Here is a 20678-nt window from a genome sequence, read left to right as displayed (position 1 = left end):
CACACCTCATGGTGATCACCTGCTCCACCTCCACAGTAAGTTCTGGGTAGCATGGAGGGTCTGCCAGGGGTTCCCGGAGAAGGGGCTCTAAGAGCTCTCAGCCCGGCCAACCCTCTTTCACCCGGACAACAGCAACTGCCCCTTCCTGGGACTCCCTGCTTCCAGAGGGAGATGTTGCAGAGCAAAACTCACCACTCCCTGACCAAACCCTATAGTGACATCTCCTACCCATTGCTCTTGGGACAAAGACAAAAGTCCTTCCTATGGCCTCTCCAACTTCATCAACGCCGCACACCAGCTGCTTCCGCTCCCTCTCTGGGTTCCAGACAAACAGTCCACTTCCAGTTCTACTGACATAAGCCCTCCTGCCCTGGATGCTTTGCCTCTGCTGCTCTCTCTGCCTGAGGGGCTAGGGCATGCTAGGCAGAGGGTATCCCGTTGGAGGAAGCAGTGGGCGCCTTTGCTTGATGACAGAGCAGGGGACACAAGAGCAGGGGCTAGAGGAGTTTGGAGTTAGATTAGGAAAGGTCACCAATGCCAGTGGGGGTGGGGATGGGATCTGGCCAAGGGTAGCGAGCACGTTCTCCTACCTCCCACTCCAGGGGCCACTCTGCCCGAGCCAGGCTAGAGTTTCCCAGGGCCCACGCTGGCCTGGGGGCCTGGAGAGGGTATTGGGGAGGGCGGTCCTGGAGGAAATGCCTGTCATCAGGGGAGACCCCCAGTGGCTATGAGAGGCTACTGGTGGACTGGTGGCTGCTAGTGCTCTAGGGAGCGGGCCACCTAAGATGCTCCAGAGCGAACGAGGCAGGCGTCCTGGCTGGGCTGGCAAAAAGGGCCCAGGCCTGGGAAGGGACACCACAAAGTGGACAGGCCCTGTCACCCATTCAGTCCCAGCTTGGCTGAGGAACCATGGAGCTTTAAACCAGACGCCTTCAGGTCAGTTTTCATGTGCGTGAGAAGGGGAGAAAGATCCCGCCGGATGGAGGATGTGAAGAGGCATCATCGCCGTGGTTTTTGGTCCTCCTGAGGTGTCTGTTTTTGCCCTGCTGCTCCAGCTGGCAGCCAAGCCCAGCGGGTTGGAAGAAAGGCAGGAGGAGGCTTCCAGTCAAGATTCTGCCTCTTCCCCCCAACACAGAGTCAACAAGGCCCTCCATGCAGGCAAAAACCAGGCAGACTCTATCCTCTCCCCACATTACCCTGGCTGCACCTGTCCCTCCCTACAACCTCTGATGCTCCCCCCACTTTCAGCATAGAAGCCATGCTCTATGGCACGTGTACACAGCCAGTGCCAGCTTGGTCCTGCTTCTCCACCTCTCCAGCATCCCTTTCCACCTCACCCTACAGCTCTGCTTTCCTTCACCTTCCTTGAACTCTATGCCAGGTTCAGCGTCCTCATTCTAGGCCTGGTGTCCTTGCCTTCCTTTTCCATTGGACTAGCTTCTCTTTATTCTTCAAAACTCAACCCCAACCATGCCACTTCCAGGAAGTCTTCCTTGATATTCCCTAGGTTGGGCAAGATGTCTCACTTCCGGCTTCTTGTGGCACCTAGTCATCTTCTATGTGGTAGCTGTCACAATACGCACTGTGTCTGTCATGGTGCCAAACATAACTGCAGCACTTGGCCCTGGGCCTGGCCCAAGTAGGAGCTAGAAAGCAGTCAGTGAACAAAACAGTGAAGGGTGTGAACTACTTTCAACTGTTCAGAGAGGACACCTGGCCTGCAGGCACTGGCTGGGCCAGAATATCACCCACAACGCCTCTGCTGTTGCAGTTTCGACAGCCCAGCCCAGATGGCAGTGTCCCAGGGGGCTGAACTTGGAGTGGGCACCCTGTTTCATCCCCGGTGTGTCAGGGCTAGCCCCACAGCAGTCTGATGGAGCCCCGAGGCTGCTCCCTTGTCTTGTAGAGCTAGGGCCTGAGCTCTTCTGAGAGACCTTCACAAAGTGACTCAGCCTGAGACCCCCATTCCCAACCAGGCTTGATGGAGAGCAGCAGGCAGGAGAGAGCTCCTGTGTATTTGGCAATCCTGCCACTGGAGAGGCTTCTCCTCCTACCCTCCTAGAAAGGCTCCCTCAGCAAACACCTGTATAGCTCAAGAGCTGGGAGAAGAATGTTTTCCCTGATGATCTGGTTTGCTTCCTCTTAACAAGCAACTAGCTCATTTTCTGCTTTATTCTGGCTGCCAGGGAGCTCAGAGCAAAGCTTTGTGCTGCTGCAGCTTCCTACCCTCTGATTTAACTTTCCTCCTGCACGGCTCTTTTCTCTTGTTCTCACACCCGTGGTTTTGGGTTTATTCTATTTTTATTTGTAAGCCAAAGACTTGTGGCATTTTTTATAAGTAGGTGGAGTAATTATATATTTTTTTAAAGTATGCTTTGCCTCTGCAGGAATTGGGTGGATCTTGGGGGTGCCTAACCCTAGGGCACGGGCAGGAGACTAGACCTCAACAGCTCAGGACTTAGACGTGCGGGCCTGGATCACCCCCGTGAGACTGGGGGCTCCTAGGAACAGACCCTTGCTTCCCTCCTGGGACAGGGGCCTCCTCACTGTCTTCTTTTTCTTCCAATGCTGCTTCTTTACCAGGTGGTGAGCAGACAGGCCCGTTCCTGAGCACAGGTGTGAAAATCAAATTGTGTCATGTGAATCCCATTGCAAAGAGGCCCAAAAGCTTGCTGAGAACATTGGAGAGTTGGCCTGTAAAGAACTTCTACTCAGAGCCTTCTTTTTTTTCCCACTCCAAACTAATTTCCATGAATCAGTGACCACAAAGTAGACCGAACCTCTGATCCCAGAGAATGTTCTTTTAAATGGGTGATTTAATCTCTCTGAACCTTAGTTACCTGCTTGTAAAATGAAGGGGCTGGCCTGCAAGCTCTCCCCGAGCCTCAATGGCCACAAGGCCTTTGAGGACCAACAGTGGAAGATTATGTCACATGACGCTAAGTGTCCAGGATGTGATTCTGAGGCCCTGGGATTTGTCCAGAAAGAACCAGAGATGCCCACTCCCTGGGCTCACACATCTTTCTTTATTTGTAATGAGTGGAAGTACCCCTCCCCATCACAGTCCAGGACCCACAGGTAGCCCTGTGGTCACACGGTGGCAGCCGTCTGCACACGGTGGGGTGGCATCGGGGATGGGCATAACTCCTCCCATCAGAACTACAGCTCCACAGACCAGCAGGAAATCTCTCTTCCCGGGAGCCCCTCTTGGTAATCCAGCTTGAGCTCTCTGGGATGAATAGATGGACAGACAGACAGACAGACAGACAAGTGGTTAGCATATCTCAGGTGTGGTGGGAAGAGAGGGAGACAGCTGGGGATAGGAACATGGAGGGTGGAGAGTCTCGAGGCCTCTTTGAATTCCCTCCAGCACAGGCTGACAAGGCCTGGTCACCCAAGGGGACCCAGTTGTGTGTGGTCGCCAGGGTCCAGGGCTCTGAGAATTCAGGGGGAGTTTCCTACTGCCCCCAACCCACCCTAGTGCTCTCTGGGCCGCTGTGTTTTCTGTGAGTCTGAGTTGACCGTCCTTTACGGGCTCACTGAGAGCTGGTTCAGCCATGTCTAAGGCATCAACCTTTCACCTGACTCTTCCTAGCTCCTGGTCAAGGACAGAGGATTGGGGGCCCCAAAGTCCAGCTCCCAGCCTCCTGGCCCCCAACCATGGCTGGACTTAGCGGCCTGCTTGCACTGAGTCACCTGGTGGCAGGGTGGTCATGCCCCTGAACCCTCAGTGTGCGCTTGTTGTCATCTGCTGCTGCAGGCGGACCCCAAAGCACGTCCTGGTAAAACTGGCCTGAGGTACAAAGGGCAGGTCAGTGAGGGAAAAAGACAGAGGGAGGCTGGGAGACACACAGAGGTGAGGGGCACTGCCTGTTCACAGGCAGAGGTGGTTTCTGAGGATGCCCTGAGCCCGGCCATGGACAGCATACCAAGGGCCCCACCAACGTGGCTGGAGAAGCGGTCAGTGTCCTGCAGAAGGAGCCGGAGCCCCTTCCCAGGGCCATCCCAGGACAGCAGGCCGATGGTCACTTTGTCTGGGCTGGTGAGCAGCAGGAGCCCTGCGCTATCCATGGTCATCTTGAGGCTGTGGAGAGACCAGCGTCCTGAGCAGGAAGGGAGGCCTGCGTGGGACCTCAGCAGGTGGGGTGGGAGTGGTGAGGCCTGCCCTCTCGTCATCAGGCACTCCTACTGTAGTCTCGGATGGGAGTCCATAAACCTTCCGGGCTTCAGTTTCCTCATTGATCAACTGGGACCAACAGTAACTTGATGATGTCTGGTGATCCCAACGTTATTTATAAGATAAAATAATGGTTCCCTCCTCTCTGGTTTTCTTGGATTTGGTTTCTAATGGTTTCTAGATTTAGGGGCTCTGACACCTTCACTCTGTCCCTTTTGCTTTGAGGCCAGTGCCACGTCCTTTTGATGATTAGTGTTAAATTGTGTGTCTTAGTGCTGAGAAGGGCAAGTCCCTTCTCATTCCATCCTCTCCTTTTTTACTTAAAATAATCTGAAATTCTTACCTTTTTGGTTTTCTTAGGAATGTCAGGAGCCTTCGAGTATGTTGAATAAGACCCTGATGTTACTCTGAGGTTATTGTAAATGGAATTGTTCTAAACGTACACTGTCCTCAATTCAACGTAAAAGACGTGGTCTGTTTATGTGTATCTTCCATAGCTCGGGAAAGTATGTGGACTCTGCATCGCTACAATCAATAGGAAGACTTGATTCCATCTTCTAGTGTGTTCATCCAAGGCAGAGGGATGCTCTGGATCTTTGTGCCTTCATCGGATAACAGGGAACTTTAGGACCTTCTGTAAAACCGAGAGGTTCTGGGGGAGCCCTCGGATTGCTGGCTGTGCACTCACTTGTCGTGTGAACCTGTCTCTGCTGAGGGGCTCAGGGAGAGGGAACACACAGGCTCTCTACACTCGGCACAGGCTTGGGGCTCAGGGGGCACTGCTCAGGGAAGGCCAGGGTCCTTGGCCTCTCTCCCAGGCCGCTCGTGACTCCCAGAGCTGGAGAGCTGCCTCTGGAAGGCTCTATGGTGGGGCAGCTCCATCCAGAAGAGGTCGCCTTCCACCCCCATTACCCACCAGCTGCCTGGTATTTGATGCCAGTTGCACTTATCTCTTAGCAGAGTTGAAGAGTGTGCTGAGGGTAACATTCGTAACCTTCTCTGGTGGACAACGCTCTCCAGCTTCTCGTCATTGTCATCCTTACCTCACCTCGTAGAGAGCGCTGCCTTCTGGTGTGCCCAGAGGGCACCTCATTGTCTACAGGGCAAAATGCTCTTCAACCACATTCTCTCACTTGATCTGGCCCCTCGGCCCTCTGACTCAGGGCTGGGATGGTTATCCCTAGCTATGAGTGAGGAAACTGAGGCTCAGAGGGGCTAAGCGGCCTGCCCAGGGTCACACAGGATTAGCAGCAGAGCTAGCTCCTGACCACAGGTTTCCCTGCATGAGATAGTGACCTGGGTTAGGTGTGAGGGCAGCCAGGTCCCCAGAGTCACCTTGGTGCCCTCAAGAGTAGGAGGGACATGGTGCAGGTGCCCCTCCTGTGGGTACAGCCCAGTGCAGAGGACTCATGCCTAGCCACTCCACACTCAGGCCTGGGGCCTCAGGTCACCTGTCAGCGCTGTCACCAGCTGATGCAGCCTGAGAGGTCACTGCTGGCACACAGCCTGGGGCTTACCCAGGTATCACTGAGAACAGTGTTTCCTTCCACTTGTGCGCAGTGCTTCTTCGGTTCCGAGTCACCACCACGTGCTCAGGGGATGCGCGGACCTGCAGCTGGGGGTTCTTGAAGGTCACCTCGATCCATGCGAACTGGGCCTTCTCTGTCTCGTACTGCCCAGTCACCTCAACTCCTGAGAGGGCCGGGAGCAGGGAGGTCAAAGCTGTGGGCCCAGCTGAGCACTGGCCTGAGCAGGAGGTCCTCCCTGATTACATCCCCAGAACCATTCTTCATCAGCTCATGTCCTCAATCCCCCTTCCCAGCATTCCCTCACACTGGGGCCTGTTGCCACAATCTTTCCGCTCATCCCTCGGTTTCCTATGGAAGGTCCCCCGAATCTGCAGTTACCGCCACCTTCAGATGAGCCCTCCAAGAAGGGAGATCTTGTCTGAAGTCAATAAATGTTCATAAGGCCCCTGTAGTATGTCTGGCCCTGATACAGGTGGCAAGGCCAAGAGCAAAATGGAAAATCAGTGGTCCCCACCCTCAGGAAGCGAACAGATTCCCAGCCTGGTGTGATGCAGCGGAGACCATGTGGATCTGGGAGGAATGAGGAAGCCGTAGATGTTCGTTGACTCTGAGTGGCTCTGCGGGTGTGTGTGTGTGAGCAGCCCTGAGTGCTGTGCGTCCCCATGTCTGACCTGCAATCTCAGCTCAACTAGGAAGATCCTTCTGGGGTTGGGGGACAGGTATGGCCAGCACACCTACTTCCTCCACACCCTGTAAAGTCCCACCAGCATCTTTTGGGGCTCTGCGTTTCTGCCTACCCCCTCCTCTGCCTAGTGGACCCCACTCGTGTACTAAAGCCTAGTCACTATCATATGACCCTGTGTAGCCAACCCTGACCCTCAGAAAGCTCCTCCGGGCTCATTTCCATGTCACTTGGGGCACTGACTATAAGCCACTATGCTTATCTGTGCCTATGTCTGTCCCCCGACCCCTGAAGTACGGCAGTGCCTTGGGGCAAGCCCACATCTGGTCACCCTGGAGTGCCTGGGCCACCCCAGCCTGCATATGTGTTGCTCAGTGGGAGGTCTATGGAGTAGATACATGAGTGCAAGTGTCAGTGCTCGGGAGCGTGCCCATGCCATGATCTGGGACAGGCCTGCACAGGACAAGGTCTGCCCATGTGTCTCTGTGGGCAGTTGTCCCTTCATTGTCTCCAGGGTAGTAAGTTGGGGCTGAGAAGTGTCTGGGTCTCTCGGGGTAGATGACTGGGTGTGCACCTCTCACCTTGGTCAGGGTCTGAGAGCAGCTTCATCAGCCCCTGAGAGCGCTTGATGTCCACACAGAGCCAGTCCACGCTTTGCCCAGGCAGCGGCAGGATGACAGGAGGAGCCTGGATGGGGGCTGGGACAGCAGGTGTGGTTCCCACGGTAGGTGGAGCAGGCTAGGGGGCGAGGACGGGGAGTGGGGCTAAGGAGGGCTGGCAATTTACCTGGGGGTGGGGCTGCCATGATGATTGTTTCTGAAAGAAAAAAAGTCTGGGTTTAGGCAGCCCATCCCTGGGGGGCCATGAGGGATGGGGTAGTACGCGGATGTGGCCAAGGCTCTCTTTCCACTTCAACATTGAGAAACCTATGCGACAGGTTCCTAGAGATCCCGGGGGCTCTCCCCTCCCAGGGTCTCCCTACTATAGGGCTAGAGTCTACTGCAGGGGCTTTGGCCTGGGAGGCACCTTTGGTTCTTAAATCCATGTCATGAAACACTCCCTCAGGAACCGGTGGGGCTGAGGGCGCCGAAGCAGGCATTAGTGCAGGAACAGCCGGAAACAGAAGGGGAGAAGGCAGTCAGGATTCAGAGCAATCAGCTCGCCTTCCAGCCATCGCTGCCACCCGCCACCCACCACACTCCAGCCCCACAACCCCTGCCACATATACACCCAATCTAGAAGAACCTTTTCAAAGAGTTTTTCAAACTGAAGAGAATGCTATTAGGGAAAAGGCTGAGGAGACAGGGTCCAAATTGCCTCTGCAGCTGCATCTGAGTCCAGATTAGGGCTCGGAAACAGCTCAAGGGACCACTGTTGGCTTTGGGCCAGCCTCCAGAGCGTAATGAACCTGATTCCGTGAAGATGAAGGCCACGTCACTGGATGACATGCCCCACAGCAGCCTCCCTGGTCTGCACGTGCTTGGTGCTTCATTTCATCCAACTCTGCGGGCAGGTTTGATTATCACCTTGAGGAAACTAGTCTCTAGAGGATCAGAAAGCAGCTTACCTAAGCTGATGTCTGGTAGCAGCATATGGTCGGGTAGAAAAGGACCACGAGGAGGGTGAAGAGGGCCGGGCGGTCCGAATCTCCTTTGGAAGCTGGATAGCCTCTCAGAAGTCCCAGCTTTGGAAAAGTTGACACATGCGGTGTTCTCTCAAACAGTGTCATGTGTCCACACAGCCAGGGCTCTGGGACCCACCCCAGGAGAGGGCTGTGGGGAGGGCAGGTGGCTCCCCTCCCCACACCCGTCACCCTGGGAGCCCCTCCCTCCACAGCTGGGAGAAATTCGAGGCTGGAACAATGGACTCTTCTTGAACTCCTCTCCACTGGGACGTCAGGTCTCCCACTCAGCAGTGCCCCTCAAACTACCCTGTCCTCTCAAGCCTCTTCTTTCAGTAAGGACATGGTCTGTACAGTGCCTCTTAATAGACACACTGGAACTTGAGTCCCAGCCCTGCCACCAGCCAGGTGAGCCAAGTAAGTCGCTCCCCCTCAGCCAGGGCAGAGCCAGACTGTGGCCGGGGTCAAGGTTCTGGCTACCTCCCCTCCCCCTCCCCTCTCCTCCTTTGCTACCTGTTATTCTGGACCTTCCGTCTCCCGTGGAATGAGATCTGAAGAATGACTGACCTGGAAAGCAGAGAGATGTGGGTTTGCTTCTTGGATGCACTTTTCTGGGGCTCCCAGCTAGATGGGGACAGTGTTCCCAGTGCCCAGGACTGGGCCTGAGTGGTAGCCAATAACTGAATGAACAGGTGACTAAATGCACCAGTGTGCTTGGGCAGACGATGCTCCCTCCTGGCAGCTGGGCTGAGCTGGAGAGGCCCTAGCGAGCGACCTCGTGGGGCTGGTGTCCTATGCTGTGTTGGCCAACTGTCACCCAGGCCAGCCTTTAAGGGTGTTAGGACCTTACCTACGTGGATGTTCCTGTGTCTGTTTTCTGGATAAAACAAAAAGAGAGAGTGAGAGATACACTCAGGGTATCTGATAAATTTGAATGCTTATATCTAACCTTGCTCTCAACCCCAGCACCACACAGGTGTAGTGAACACCGGGGTCAGGAGACCTGGCCTCAGGTTCCTCACCAATGAAATGGGGTGAGTCTCCCGGGGTTCCTGGGAGTCTGTGGGGGGCAGGGATGGAGTCTTGGTGGGGACGCGGAGGCGCGGGGCAGAACACTGGGTCAAAACCCTGCTGCCAAAGAGGCTGGGATCCCACCTCACACCCACCGTTTTCCACGGGCTTCTCAGCAACTCGAGACTCCTCTTGACCTTCAGGCTTGGTGACCACCATGGATGTGAGTGGGGTGACAAAGCTGTAGTTGAGTGACAAGCTCAGAGCTCGGGTCTCTAGGGCCTGTTTTTCAGAATCTGATGCAGAAACTCTGCAGATTGAGGACACAGAAGTTCAGCAGGTCCCTGGATGCCTAATCAGATTCCCTCTCCCTTCCAGACCCTTCCAGGGGGTTCCTGCTCGGGGAGTCTGGAACTCAGACACAATACTACAACCCCTTCTCTCCATGCCTGGGAGATGCCCCCATGCCCGCTACATCTACCCACCCAGTGAAGAGCTTGGGGAGGCGCTGAGGCCATGTGTGGCCACCCCAGCAGGCCCTCAAGGGTATGGGCCACTCACGCTCGCTCCAGCAGTTGCTGGATGGTCAGGTATGCCCAGAGTCTCTCCATGAAGCTATGGAAGATATACTTGGGGCTGCGGAACTCCTCTTCCTTCTCGGCCACGCTGGCCTCCGTTTGGAAGGTGATGTTCTGCAGGTGCTGGGAAGAGGGGCCCAGCCAGGGCAGGAGCAGTGAGAGGGGGACATCCGCACCCGGCCTGGTGCTTCGAGCACTTCCCTGAGAAACCTGTTGGGGCTGGCACAGCTCTGGTGCGTTGTCTGCAAGGACTGCCCTTCTTTGAGTAGAGTGGAGGCAGGGAGGGAGTTTAGGGCTGTGAGGGGCTCAGTGACAGAGCCTCCAAGGATGAGAAGGAGGAGGAGATAAAAGCTAGGACACTACCCCAGGGGCAGCACGCAGGCGCAGAGCCAGGGGCCCAGGGCAGACCGACCCTTTGGGAGGCAGGGAGTGAGGATGGCCTCTGAACCCCAGGCCGGGGGAGAAATAGCAGCAGGAGGGACGCCAAGTGCAGTGTGGAACAGAGAGGGTCCCAGACAGAGCCCACTCTCACCCCAAAGACGGAGACTCGGGACAGAGAGGCAGGAGCCTTTCCCAGCAGGCAGTGGCAGAGTCAAGAAGAGAACTCAGGGGTCGTGGCCTTGATGGGGTCTGGAGCCCCGTCCACCCCAGCAAGCTGTCTCCTGCCCAAGCTGGTGCCCTCTGCTGGGACTCGGCACTGAGGGATGGTGACAGCGAGGTGTGTGCCAAGCTCTGGGTGGACTGCCACTTCCTGCCCCAGTGGGAGTCCTTCTGGTCTCGGGCTGACCTGGCCCAGCCTGGGAAACGGGGTCTGGGGAGAGAGGAACCCCAGCCCTCTCACCACAACTCCCCACAGCAGCCAAAGACCTGTGCAGCGTGGATCCGATCCTGCCACCCCTGCTGGGGCCACCCTCTTCTGCCTCTCCCTCAGAGCCAGGCCTCCCGAAGCTTTGTCACATGCAGGCCACCTGCATGAAGTTTGCTCTCTCCACATGTACAGCTATGTGTTTGATGGTTTTCCTTAAATGAAATTTAAATTGACTAACACGCTCTACTTGGCCTTGTCCTAAGTAATCATACCTGTAAAATCTTAGGTCTGGGGTTTGAGTTTATTTTTCAGGACACACATTAAAATAAATACATAACTACTGAAACAAAGAGATGTTTGTTTGTGAACTACCCCGAGTCCCCTTGGGTTCCAGGCTTTGGGAATCCCCCGCCTCCAGGATATCATCAGCAGCTATCATGTATGGGGTGTTTACGCTGGCCCACATGTTGGTCCCCACAACAGCCTTACAAGTTGGTAAGGTGACTTATTCTCATTTTTACAGAGGAGGAAACTAAGGCACAGGGAGGTTAAGTGATCTGCCTCAGGTCTCACCTCTGGGAGGTGGCAGAGCTGAGCTTAAGGCCAGGCAGACTGGCACAGGTCATGCAATGCCTACCCTGACACTTGGCCACCCCTTCTGAGACGAGGCCCTGGGCCCTCTACCCACCTGCCTGGCTGCCGTGCCATTCTCCCCACACATGCTGCCTGCCAGCCACACAAGCCTGGAACATTCCTCCATCACTCCACCATCTGGCCTCTGCCACCTCCTACTCATCCCTCAGTCTCAGCTAAGCTTTCTCCAGGAAGTCCTCCCTGACCCCCAGCCAGGTTGGGGCTCCCAGTGCTGCTCTCCTGATTCCCTGGGTTTATCCTGTCAGGGACAGCCCAGCCTGCAGCTCTGTGTGTGACGATTTAGCCCCGCTGTCTCTCCTGTGAGGACCTCCCAGAGGTCCCTAGAGACGGAGCTGGCACAGAGCAGGTGCTGTTTCTCTTTGTGGAATGAGAGGCCTTCTTGTGGCACAGAGACACGGCACAAGAACAGGGCACCACGTGGTGAGTCGAGTCCTTGACCCGGCTGCAGCAGGGCGCAGGGCAAGATGCCTGCTCTGCCTGGACCTCAGTCTGCTCATCTGTCAAATGAGAGCAGCCCTCCCCGCCAGCAGCAACCTCAAAGGGCTGGTGCGAGGACGGAGGACGCCAGGCCCTGGTGCCCTTAGGAACAGCAGCAGCTCAGACTGACTGCTGAGCGTCCACCACGTGCCCGTACACGCAGGTGCCCTCAGGAGAATCAGGATGTTGTCTCATTGAATCTCCACCACGAGCCCACGCAGTGGGCGCTCATGTCATCCACAAGCGGCAGAGGGCACTTTGCAACTTGCTTGAGGTCAACCGGCTAGAGCCCACCAGGGCTGCAGTTTGAACCCAGCCCCTCTGGCTGCCTGTCCCAGCTGCCCTTCGTCTCCAGGATGGCTGGCCACACTCACCAGCTGCCCGCGGACTTTGGCTGAGAGCACATCAGGGCCCTTGTCCCGGAGCTTCCCAGCCACCACCATCTCAGAGCCCTTGAAGAGCAGCCGGAAGTTGTCCTGTGTGACCTCCTCCACAGCATTGCTCGGATACTCGAAGGCCACCTTCATCAGCAGTGGGTTGGCCACTTCTTGGTAGAAGTCCTGTAGGGTAGGGGGTGTCACGAGGCCGGGCTGGGGTCTCCATACCTCTCTGCGCTGTCCCTCACTCACGCAGCCCACCAGGGGCGTGTGGGCACCTGGAGCTGCAGTGCGGAGTCCGAGTCCTCATAGATGCGCCGAGCCAGACCGCCGTTGTCCAGTGCCAGCTTCTCCAGGAAAGCGTAGCTGACGTGGAAGCCGAAGCCCAGGCAGAAGAGGCTGCACTGGCCGCTTATGGCTTCCTGCACATTCTTCTGGATGTTCGCACGGTTGGTCTCCCCTGGACCCAGTGGTTTGGGAAGGGAGTGAGAAAACAGTGATTTACTCAATGGATGTTTCTGGAATCTCAGAGCCAGAGGGGCCTCAGAGACACCCTCCCTTCCCCAGGTCCCACAGCAAGCCAGGGTAGAGCCCCAGCTGCTTCCCTTGGGCAGTGTGCCCTGGAGGTGCTGGCAGTGCCCTCACCCACGGTGGGGTCGCCGTCGGTGAGCAGGATGATGAGTGAGACGCTCCCCGCGGGCAGCAGCTCCTGCTTGTTGGCTCTCTCCAGCAGCTGCACGGCCAACAGCACCGCATCGTTGATGTTGGTCCCTGTGGGGACACGCACTCTCAGGATAGCTCCCAGTCAGATGCCCCAGGCTGCGCTCGGTGCCCCAGAAGCCCCCACCCTACAGGGCTGCACAGGCTCTCACCCCCCCGGGCCATGATGCCAGCAGCAAAGTTCCTGGCCTCTTTCATGTTCTCAGCTGAGGCTGGCACCAGCGATGGCTTCCACTGGGTTGCTTCCTCATTGAAGCAGACAAGGTTGAACTGGTCTTTGGGGCCGAGGTCGTCCACAATCTTAATTAGGGCGTCTCGAGTCTGGTCAGGGAGAGGGGAGACAAGGTGGGTGTCTCACTGGGCCCTCTTGGGGTCTCATGTGCTCTCAGGCTGGCCCTCCTAGGGCTTGCATCTGGAGTGGGGCCATGGCGAATGCTCTAAGGGCAGGACCTGCCCCATACTCTGACCAACTTTGACCCCTGGGAGGCCCCTACCCTGCAAGATGGAAGAGAGAGGGTCTGCTTGCTGGACGAGAGCTGATGGTGTGAGGTGTCTGGGAGTTTTGAGGGCCCCGGGTGAGCCCATGGACCCCACCTGCTGGATTTTCCTGCCCGCCATGGAGCCGCTCTGGTCAATGACAAAGATCACATTCTTGGGTATTGTAGGCAGGCCCTCAGGGGCAAAGTAGTGCACAAAGTAGCCATTCTCGATCTGCAACCGGAGGGAGACGAATCCGGGTGATGAGAGCACAGCCCTGCCCTGCCCCCAGTCAGCCTCCCCGCCGAATCCTTGGGGTCCTATGCTGTCTTCATTCCGGCCCCCTCCATCTCTGTCCCACTGCTAACTGCCCCAAATTTTAGGGCTCAATCCAGCCTGCTCTTGCCTTCCCCGCTCATGCATGACCCACGAAAACTCTACCCCACTTTACCTCCTATTTATTTTAGTGTTTGAGGAAACTTAAAAGGTTCAGATGTAAAAAACCCAAGATTCAGCACAAGACTGAAGACTCCAAAAATATGGTCCATCGAAAGAGTAAAGGGGTAGCATAAGGATGCCAGAAACTATGTGAAAGACGATACTGCATATGAGCATAAAACTGAGCTGTGAGCCTCCTGGCAGCCAAGGTAACAAGGAAAACCCTGCAGGGCAGCTCTTCAGTAGAGACAGACCTTCTTTGCCTCCGAAAGGGAATCGTTTCAGGGACAACACAACTAAACTGCTTGCTTTCTGTCTGTGCTGTCCCTGCTGTATGCTAGTAAGTAGGGGTGGTTAGTTTGCCTTTTCTTCTAGAATACTCAGGCTCAGACTCTTGAGGGTAGATGGATTTCCCGGTTGCTCTGCTCTTGCCTGGAGCCCACGCACCTGAATGGAACCCCCAGAGACGGTCCTGTTCACATCATAGCGGACTATGAAGTTGCCATTCAGGACTGTGTCCTGCTGCTCTGGAGACTTCCGCTGCTGGGAGAGCGTTGGCTTGAATCGGATGTGAGCCTGGAGAAACGAGCGTGCTGAAGTTGGGAGGAGCAGCGAGGCCATGCCAACAACACCCCTCGCCCGTGTCTGAAGTGAGAATTCCAGGATGCAGCCTTGGGTCAAACTCCAGGGACCTCTGTCTCGGGCCGAGCTGTTGCTGGACTGCCTCCATACAGGGGAGGAGGTGTGAGGGTGAGTCCCCTGCTCCCGGAGCTACGCAAGTGGAGTCTGGCCTCAGGATGTGTACGATCCAGCCATCTTCTCCTCTCCACCTGGTCCTGGGACACTCACATCAGTCTCCTCTCCAAGTCCTTCTCCCCCAGTTTCAGGGGTCAAAGCAGCACCTGCCATCCCTCTCTAGGCCTTGCCCTCCCCATCTGCCAAACGACAGCAGGGACACAGAGGCCTCAGAAGTCCCTCCAGCTGAGAGATTCTGCCTAACCGTCTCGATCTCTGGAAATCCAGGCTTATAGGGCTGGCCTGAAGACAGGCCCCTTGGTATCCTCACCCATCGACCACAGCAGACCCACCTTGGTCATGTTCTGCGAGACGGTGAGGGCATCTGCCAGTTCGTTGGTCATGAAGGTGCTCTCTGTCTCCAGGAAGCTGATGCCCTGAGGCTCGAAAATGTGAATGTCCATCTGGAGGCAAGAAGTGGGTCACTGGGTCAGCCAGGAGCCGAGCCTGGGCCTCCCAGGAGGCGGAGGGGGAAGGAGGGGCTGCCCTCAGCAGAGCAGAGCAGGGGTCATCTAGGAGGCCTCCCGGGAGGTACCTGCAGGTGCTTGACCAGCTGTTTGGGCTGGACTTTCAGCAGCAGTTCGTACACTCCCAGACGCCGCTTGAGCAGCTCCTCGTACACCAGCTCAAAGGTGACCTTGGCTTCGGGAGCCACATTGACTGATACCTGGAACCGCTCCATGTTTCTCCCAGTGGCCCTGGGGGAGGAAGGCCTCAGGTCTGCCCCTCCAGGCCAGGCGGTATATGGCCCCTGGAGAAGGGGGAGCAGGGTTGAAGGGCAGAAGGCAGGGGCAGCCTCTGCCCCACCACCCCCTCGGGCTCACTTGACGAGGCCGGCGCTCTCTCCCCTGGCCACGGCTGCACTGTACTCTTTCTGGGCTGCAACCTTCTCCTTGATGTTCCCTGGGTAGGTCACACCGTCGATGATCCTGGGGCAGGAGGACAGGGGTTGTGGAGAGCTCGGCGGGGGTGGCCCACTCCAGTCTCACCTCCTCCAGAGAGCCTCTCTGGGACTTGGTGTGCTTCTTTACAGAGTGACTCCTGAGCCCTCCTCCGTTTATTATGCACCTACTCTGCACAAGACTCTGTGTAGCACCAGGGTGAGGTAGGGGACCTCTGCAAGGCGTGCCCAGCCTCCACCCGCCCTGAGGCATGCTGAGGGTCAGTAAACACGCATTTTACTGGACAGATGGCAGGGAGGTTGCAGAGGAGGCAGGGCTGAGCTAAGTCTTGGCCTCTCTTCTCCCTTCCAGTCTGGCCCCACATTCCAATGGCCCCTTCCACCTCACCGACTGTTCCCAGAGGAAGCAGTCAGTCACCAGCGAAAGCTTTCGGAGGCAGCCTGTGCCCAGCCCAGTGTCCAGCCCTGTGGGGCAGACGGAGGAGGAGGGAGATGCTGGGCTCCAGGCCAGTGGGAGACACAGGGCTGAAAGGCGCCAATCCCCCTCCCCCTGTGGCTGTCCCCTCTTCCCGCCAACAGAGGGCAGGGCCCTCTGCAGAGAAGGTGGCCTCTGGGGAAATAGGTTTTGGACAATTGGTGGGCAGGACTCCTATGGGCGTGGACACAATCCTAGTGGTTGTTCTTTGGGACTGAGAGAGAACTGCTTGGGCTGCTTGTCTGGAAGGAAAATGAGTGCTCCGGAATCTCCCTGTGGGTGGGGAGGGCATGGAAGTCAGACATGAGTCTGCTCTATCTGGGGTGGTGTGAAAGGGCAGGAGTGTCTAGGGTGGGTGGGGAGAGGGCAGCCAGGACATCAGGACTGAGTGTCCTTCCTCCCCACCTTTCTGACCTTCCCGGTCACACTTTCACACCGGGCTGGGGATAGGGCTGGGGCGTGGCCTGCAGGGCTCCTCCTCCCAGATGCCCACTTGGGGCTCCTGGCCAGGTCAGGGAGCAGGGCACCCTGCCCCCCGCTTCCCTATCTCATGCAGCAACAGGATCTGGGCCCAGAGAGGGGTGCCAGTCCTGGGCTCTCAGTAGATGCGATGGGCCTAGAACCTGGCAACCTGCTGGCCCTGGCACCCACGTGGGAGGCTGGGTGCAGCCTGTGATGCTCCTGCTGCAAGTTGGGCAGCACAGGCCCTTGCTCCGGGGTTAGGAAAAGTAGAAGCTGATGGGGCAGGGGGTGGCGGGTGGGAGTGGGCAGGGAGAGAAGGAGGAGCCAACCACAGAGATCTGGCCTCTACCACAGTTTTTCAGAGGTCCCAGGGGACACTGGAGACCCCCACCTGAGAGATGCTTGCGCTCTGCCCCACCCATCTCTCTCCCTAAGTTTCTGGGATCAGCCTCAATCGCTGGTCTGTCCTCAATCACTGCCTCTCCTGTGGGGCCAGGAACAGACACAGAGTTCTCTTGCATTTAGCAAACATTGCAAAACTGAGTGAGGAAGGGACAGGGGAGGACAGTAGAGGACAAGGTTAGGATAGTCACCAGTTCACAGAGTCCACAGAAACCCCAGGAGCCTCCCAATGTGGCCTCTGATCCAGAGTAGAAATGCCCTCTGCAGTATCCCTGTCGGGAGCAGGGGGACTAGGTTGACTTAGAACTTCCTGTGGCAAGGAGCTCCCCTCCTCAAGGCATCACTCCATTGTAGGGTAGCCCAGGGGTTAGAAAGTTTTCTGTATTCTGAGCTGGAATCTGCCTTTTGGTGACTCCCTCCTGCCTGGGCCTGCCCTCAGAATGTCTCAAGTCTGTCCTCCTCAAAGGCAAAGACACAATGCCACCGTCATTCTCCAGCTGCCACCTGGGCAGCACTGAGGATAACGGGTGGACGGATGGATGGATGGAAGGAGAGATGGAGGGAGGGATGGGGGGGATGGAAACGCCTCTGAGAATGCATGTAGTTCCTGTGTTGCCTACAGGTGGAGCACAGACACCTAAGGCATACATCCTTGCATACCTCACATCAAGAAGAGGGCCTCTCTTCCTGATGGGGCACAGGAAGGATGATGTCACAGTGCTGGGTTGGGGAGCGAGGAGGAGGAAGAGGGCAGGAAGTCACCTACATGGAGAAGTTGGTGATGAAGGCTTTCTTAGGCAGCTCCATCTGGAAGGTGGCCTCCTGCACAGTCTCAGCCTTGTTGACCACCCGGCTGGTGACGACCGTGTGGGCAAATCGGGATGAGACCTTGGAGTCCACAGTGAGGCTGTAGATGTCGATGCCATTCTGGACAGCGAAGGAGGAGGGGGCGGGATTGTTTCAATGCCACCCCAGCGTGGGGCAACACTCTTCAAGAATGGGCCCTGACCTAGATCCCAGACCAATCCCTGGCCCCCAACCCGAACTGAGCCATGCCCAGGCCTCAGGCTCAACCCCATGAGGCGTTTCATATGCAAAGCTTTGTCTCCCCTCTTAAGGCAGCTGTGTGCTTCATTCCCCACCTACAGTGCCACGGGGCAGGGACCACACGGGTCTTGTTCTGCGGGGTTCAAAGTGCCCTGCAGAAGCCCCAGTGTGCCTGGGAGGGGACTCTCACTTATCCTTCTAGCGGAGGAGGACACAGAAGGCCCTGGCAGGGTCAGGAAGCTTGTATGTAGTCTTAGCTCCGCCCAGTGAAAGGGCAGTGAACAAGTCCTTTGATTTCTGGCAACCTCGGCCTCCGTGGAAATTGGGGAAAATGGCTGCCGCCAGTCTCCCACCAGGGGCCTACAGAGCGGGGAGAATTCGGAGGTAACGGGGGTCCAGTCGCTAGGAGCTGGGATGCTTCCTCTTTGCCCCGCTTTCCCTGCAGCCGCGGACCCTTCCCAGTTGCCTCATCCACCCCCCCAGGGCTCTCCCCCAGGCACATGTTCTTTGCCCCAAGGACTGCAGTCCCCAAAGGAGGCCACACAGAGCCTTACACACCTCTTGCCTGCCTGCACATGGCACTCTTGTGTGCGCACCAGCCCTGTTAAGCAGCACAGTTAGCAGAGGTGTGTGACTGGCCCAGTGGGTTGTTTACACGTTAGGGTCTGCTCTGTGCCAGGCACTGTACAGTCACGTGCTGCATGACGCTTAGGTCAATGACGGACCGCATATATGATGGCGGTCCCATAAGATAAAATGAAGTCTAGGCGTGTGGTGGGCTACACCTTCGAGGTTTGTGTAAGTACACTCAATGATGTTTACACAACGAAATTGCTTAACCATGCATTTCTCAGAATGTACCCTGTCGTTAAGTGACACACAACCGTACTAAGTACTTGACAGGTATTAGGTTACATCTTCACAATAAACCTTCAAATAGGTTCTGCTATTACCCTGTCTTACAGATGTGGAAACTGAGACAGAGAAAGCATAAATCATTTCCTCCCAGTCACTTAGCCAGGGAGAGGTGGAGCTGGGCTCGTGAAGTCCATCCTCACCCACCCACCCACTGCTGGCCTTGAGCAGCCACTTGCTGAGCTGCATGTCTTCACCTGTGAGATGGGAATAATAGGATTGCCCCTTCTATTAAGTGGGAGAATATCCATAAGGCCCTCAGGGTGGGGCCTGGTGGATGGTCGGCACCATTTCTTTGCACATTCTGATCTGTGCTTACATGCATGCACACACAGAGGCTCTCCTCCACCCATTCACCAGCTCACACCACTCATGCTCAGGTGCACACACACACAGGCATCCAGGGACACCTGCTACCTTCAGGGCAGTGGTGGCCTGTAGGACAGCCAGCAGAGAGAGCAGGACCAGCATGATGCCGTAGCTGCAGACAGGGGTCTTCATTTTGGCTCCAGGGCCTGGCAGGCTGCTTCTGAAGTTGCGAGGAAGTGGGGAATGAATTAGTAACTTGCTCGCTGCCCCGCCCCTGCGGGGGCAGGTTCTGGGAAACTAGGATCTACAAGCCAAAAGCTGCAGTGGCCTCAGATAAACAGGCAAACTGTGAAATGTCCTGTGGACCTTGGCTGGGGACAGGAACACGTACCGAGGAAAGGCAGGCTCAGGTGGGAGCTGGGCATTGGCATCCCTTCTGAAAGGTCCAGAACCTTTCCAGGACACCAACACCCCTCACACCAGTCGTTCACCAACAAGCTCCCTAGAGCAGGGGGACACAACAGTGAACCAGCCCACTCTCCATAAGGCCAGCCTAGCAGCAGCAGAGGGATGGAGGGAAGAGGAGGGCCGGGGCAGCTTCCGGGAAGAAGGGTGCCTGAGGCCAGGCGAGTGTGACTGCAGTGGGGCCCTAAGGCACTCAACAGCCCTTGGGTGTCTGAATGGGGCAGGATCTGCTGGGGCCAAGGCAGGATGGACACGCCTCATTTCTGGGGTGGGACGGGCTGGGCCCAGGAACACCTTCTCTCTCCTGGGGTCCCCATGAATCTAGACAGGGCTCTCAATTCAGCTCCAGCAAGGCCCCCAAAACAAGACTAACTGAGAGCCATAAAGACGCCCACACCTTGTGGCCCAGAAGTCTCACGGGGGGAATTTATTGAGAGGAAAGCATGGAACAGAAGAAGAAGCACAGAGCTCCCCAAGGGGGTGATTCGGCTCAGTGCCAAGCACGTTCAGGTGGCCATGTGGAGGTCAGTCATGCCAAGGGAGCCTGTGAACCACAGCTTGTGTGAGAAAGGGCAGAGGCTGCCCCATGAGCACATCCAGGCAGTGCCATTGTCATGAGCCTAGACCCATGGGAGGGCAGCCAAAAGGCCTGGGGTAGCATTACCAACGACTTTTTTCAATTTTCCTTTAATAAAGTTGAAATGCTGCTTTTATAACAAACAGCAATAGAGTGAACAATTATTGGGGGATCAGGATGCAGCTGGTGCTTGTGTCCTTGGTGGCTCGGGGAAGCCCAGTTCTTAGAGTCTGTGGCCACAGAACGGGTAAAGATGCTTCAGGAAAGTGTGGCAGGTGCCAAATGCTGGGTGGGGGAAGCACTTGGTAACAAGAGCCTGGGCGTGGGGGGTGGGGCAGCCACCTTAGGAGTCTACTCAGGGCCCTGGGGCAGTGACTGGCTTGCAGATGGCCGGAAAGGGGTCTCCTCCATCAGACCCAGGGGAAGGGCATTATAGGAAAGGGGTCTCCTCCATCAGACCCAGGGGAAGGGCATTATAGACTTTATAGCTGTGTCTGTGGCTGCAAGTAAATGTCCCCTTCCACAGCATGACTACAGCCAGAGCCTCATCTCTGTGCGCATCTAGACTGCTCGCCTGGGGCTCTGGATATGACTGGGCTGCATGGGGTGAGCGGGGCCTTCAGAAATCTGGGGGAAGAGTCTCCCCAAGGAGCCCAGTGAGCAGGCCCAGGCCCCGTCCCCACAGAAGGTCTGCTCCCTTGGGACACAGAGCAAAGGCCTAGCCTGGAAACAGCTATATAAGGAGGCCAGGCTGGCCAGGAACGTGGGAAAGGCTCTGAGC

The 20678-nt window shown here is 56.6% G+C and overlaps 1 protein-coding gene across 1 annotated transcript; it reads right to left on the bottom strand.

Moving 5' to 3' along the window:
• Positions 1 to 3007: 3007 nt before the first annotated feature.
• On the bottom strand, positions 3008 to 19180 carry ITIH4 (inter-alpha-trypsin inhibitor heavy chain 4). The gene is made up of 23 exons (XM_044755306.2): positions 18964 to 19180; positions 17351 to 17511; positions 15169 to 15273; positions 14880 to 15042; positions 14638 to 14748; positions 13997 to 14125; positions 13229 to 13345; positions 12787 to 12955; positions 12560 to 12685; positions 12193 to 12374; positions 11912 to 12097; positions 9582 to 9721; positions 9176 to 9330; positions 8860 to 8886; positions 8523 to 8576; positions 7956 to 8072; positions 7415 to 7465; positions 7175 to 7204; positions 6970 to 7086; positions 5695 to 5869; positions 3930 to 4084; positions 3697 to 3793; positions 3008 to 3229 (listed from the first exon to the last, which is right to left on the bottom strand). The coding sequence occupies exons 1-23, from the start codon at positions 19045 to 19047 to the stop codon at positions 3160 to 3162; spliced, it is 2721 nt and encodes a 906-aa protein (XP_044611241.2). The 5' UTR covers positions 19048 to 19180; the 3' UTR covers positions 3008 to 3159.
• Between the last annotated feature and the right edge of the window lie 1498 nt (positions 19181 to 20678).

This window comes from Equus asinus, chromosome 21 (genome assembly GCF_041296235.1).
Source record: "Equus asinus isolate D_3611 breed Donkey chromosome 21, EquAss-T2T_v2, whole genome shotgun sequence".
Lineage (NCBI taxonomy): Eukaryota > Metazoa > Chordata > Mammalia > Perissodactyla > Equidae > Equus > Equus asinus.
This window is presented reverse-complemented; position numbering and strand designations above follow the sequence as displayed.

Excerpts from the sequence above, each read along its gene's own strand:
- ITIH4 (XM_044755306.2), bottom strand. The coding sequence starts at position 19,047 with ATGAAGACCCCTGTCTGCAGCTACGGCATCATGCTGGTCCTGCTCTCT. Across the intron at positions 8,887-9,175 it reads TGAGAAGCCCGTGGAAAACG|AAAACAGACACAGGAACATC; the intron begins GTGGGTGTGAGG and ends TGTTTTATCCAG. Across the intron at positions 7,466-7,955 it reads GCTACCAGACATCAGCTTAG|CCCCACCGGTTCCTGAGGGA; the intron begins GTAAGCTGCTTT and ends CGGCGCCCTCAG.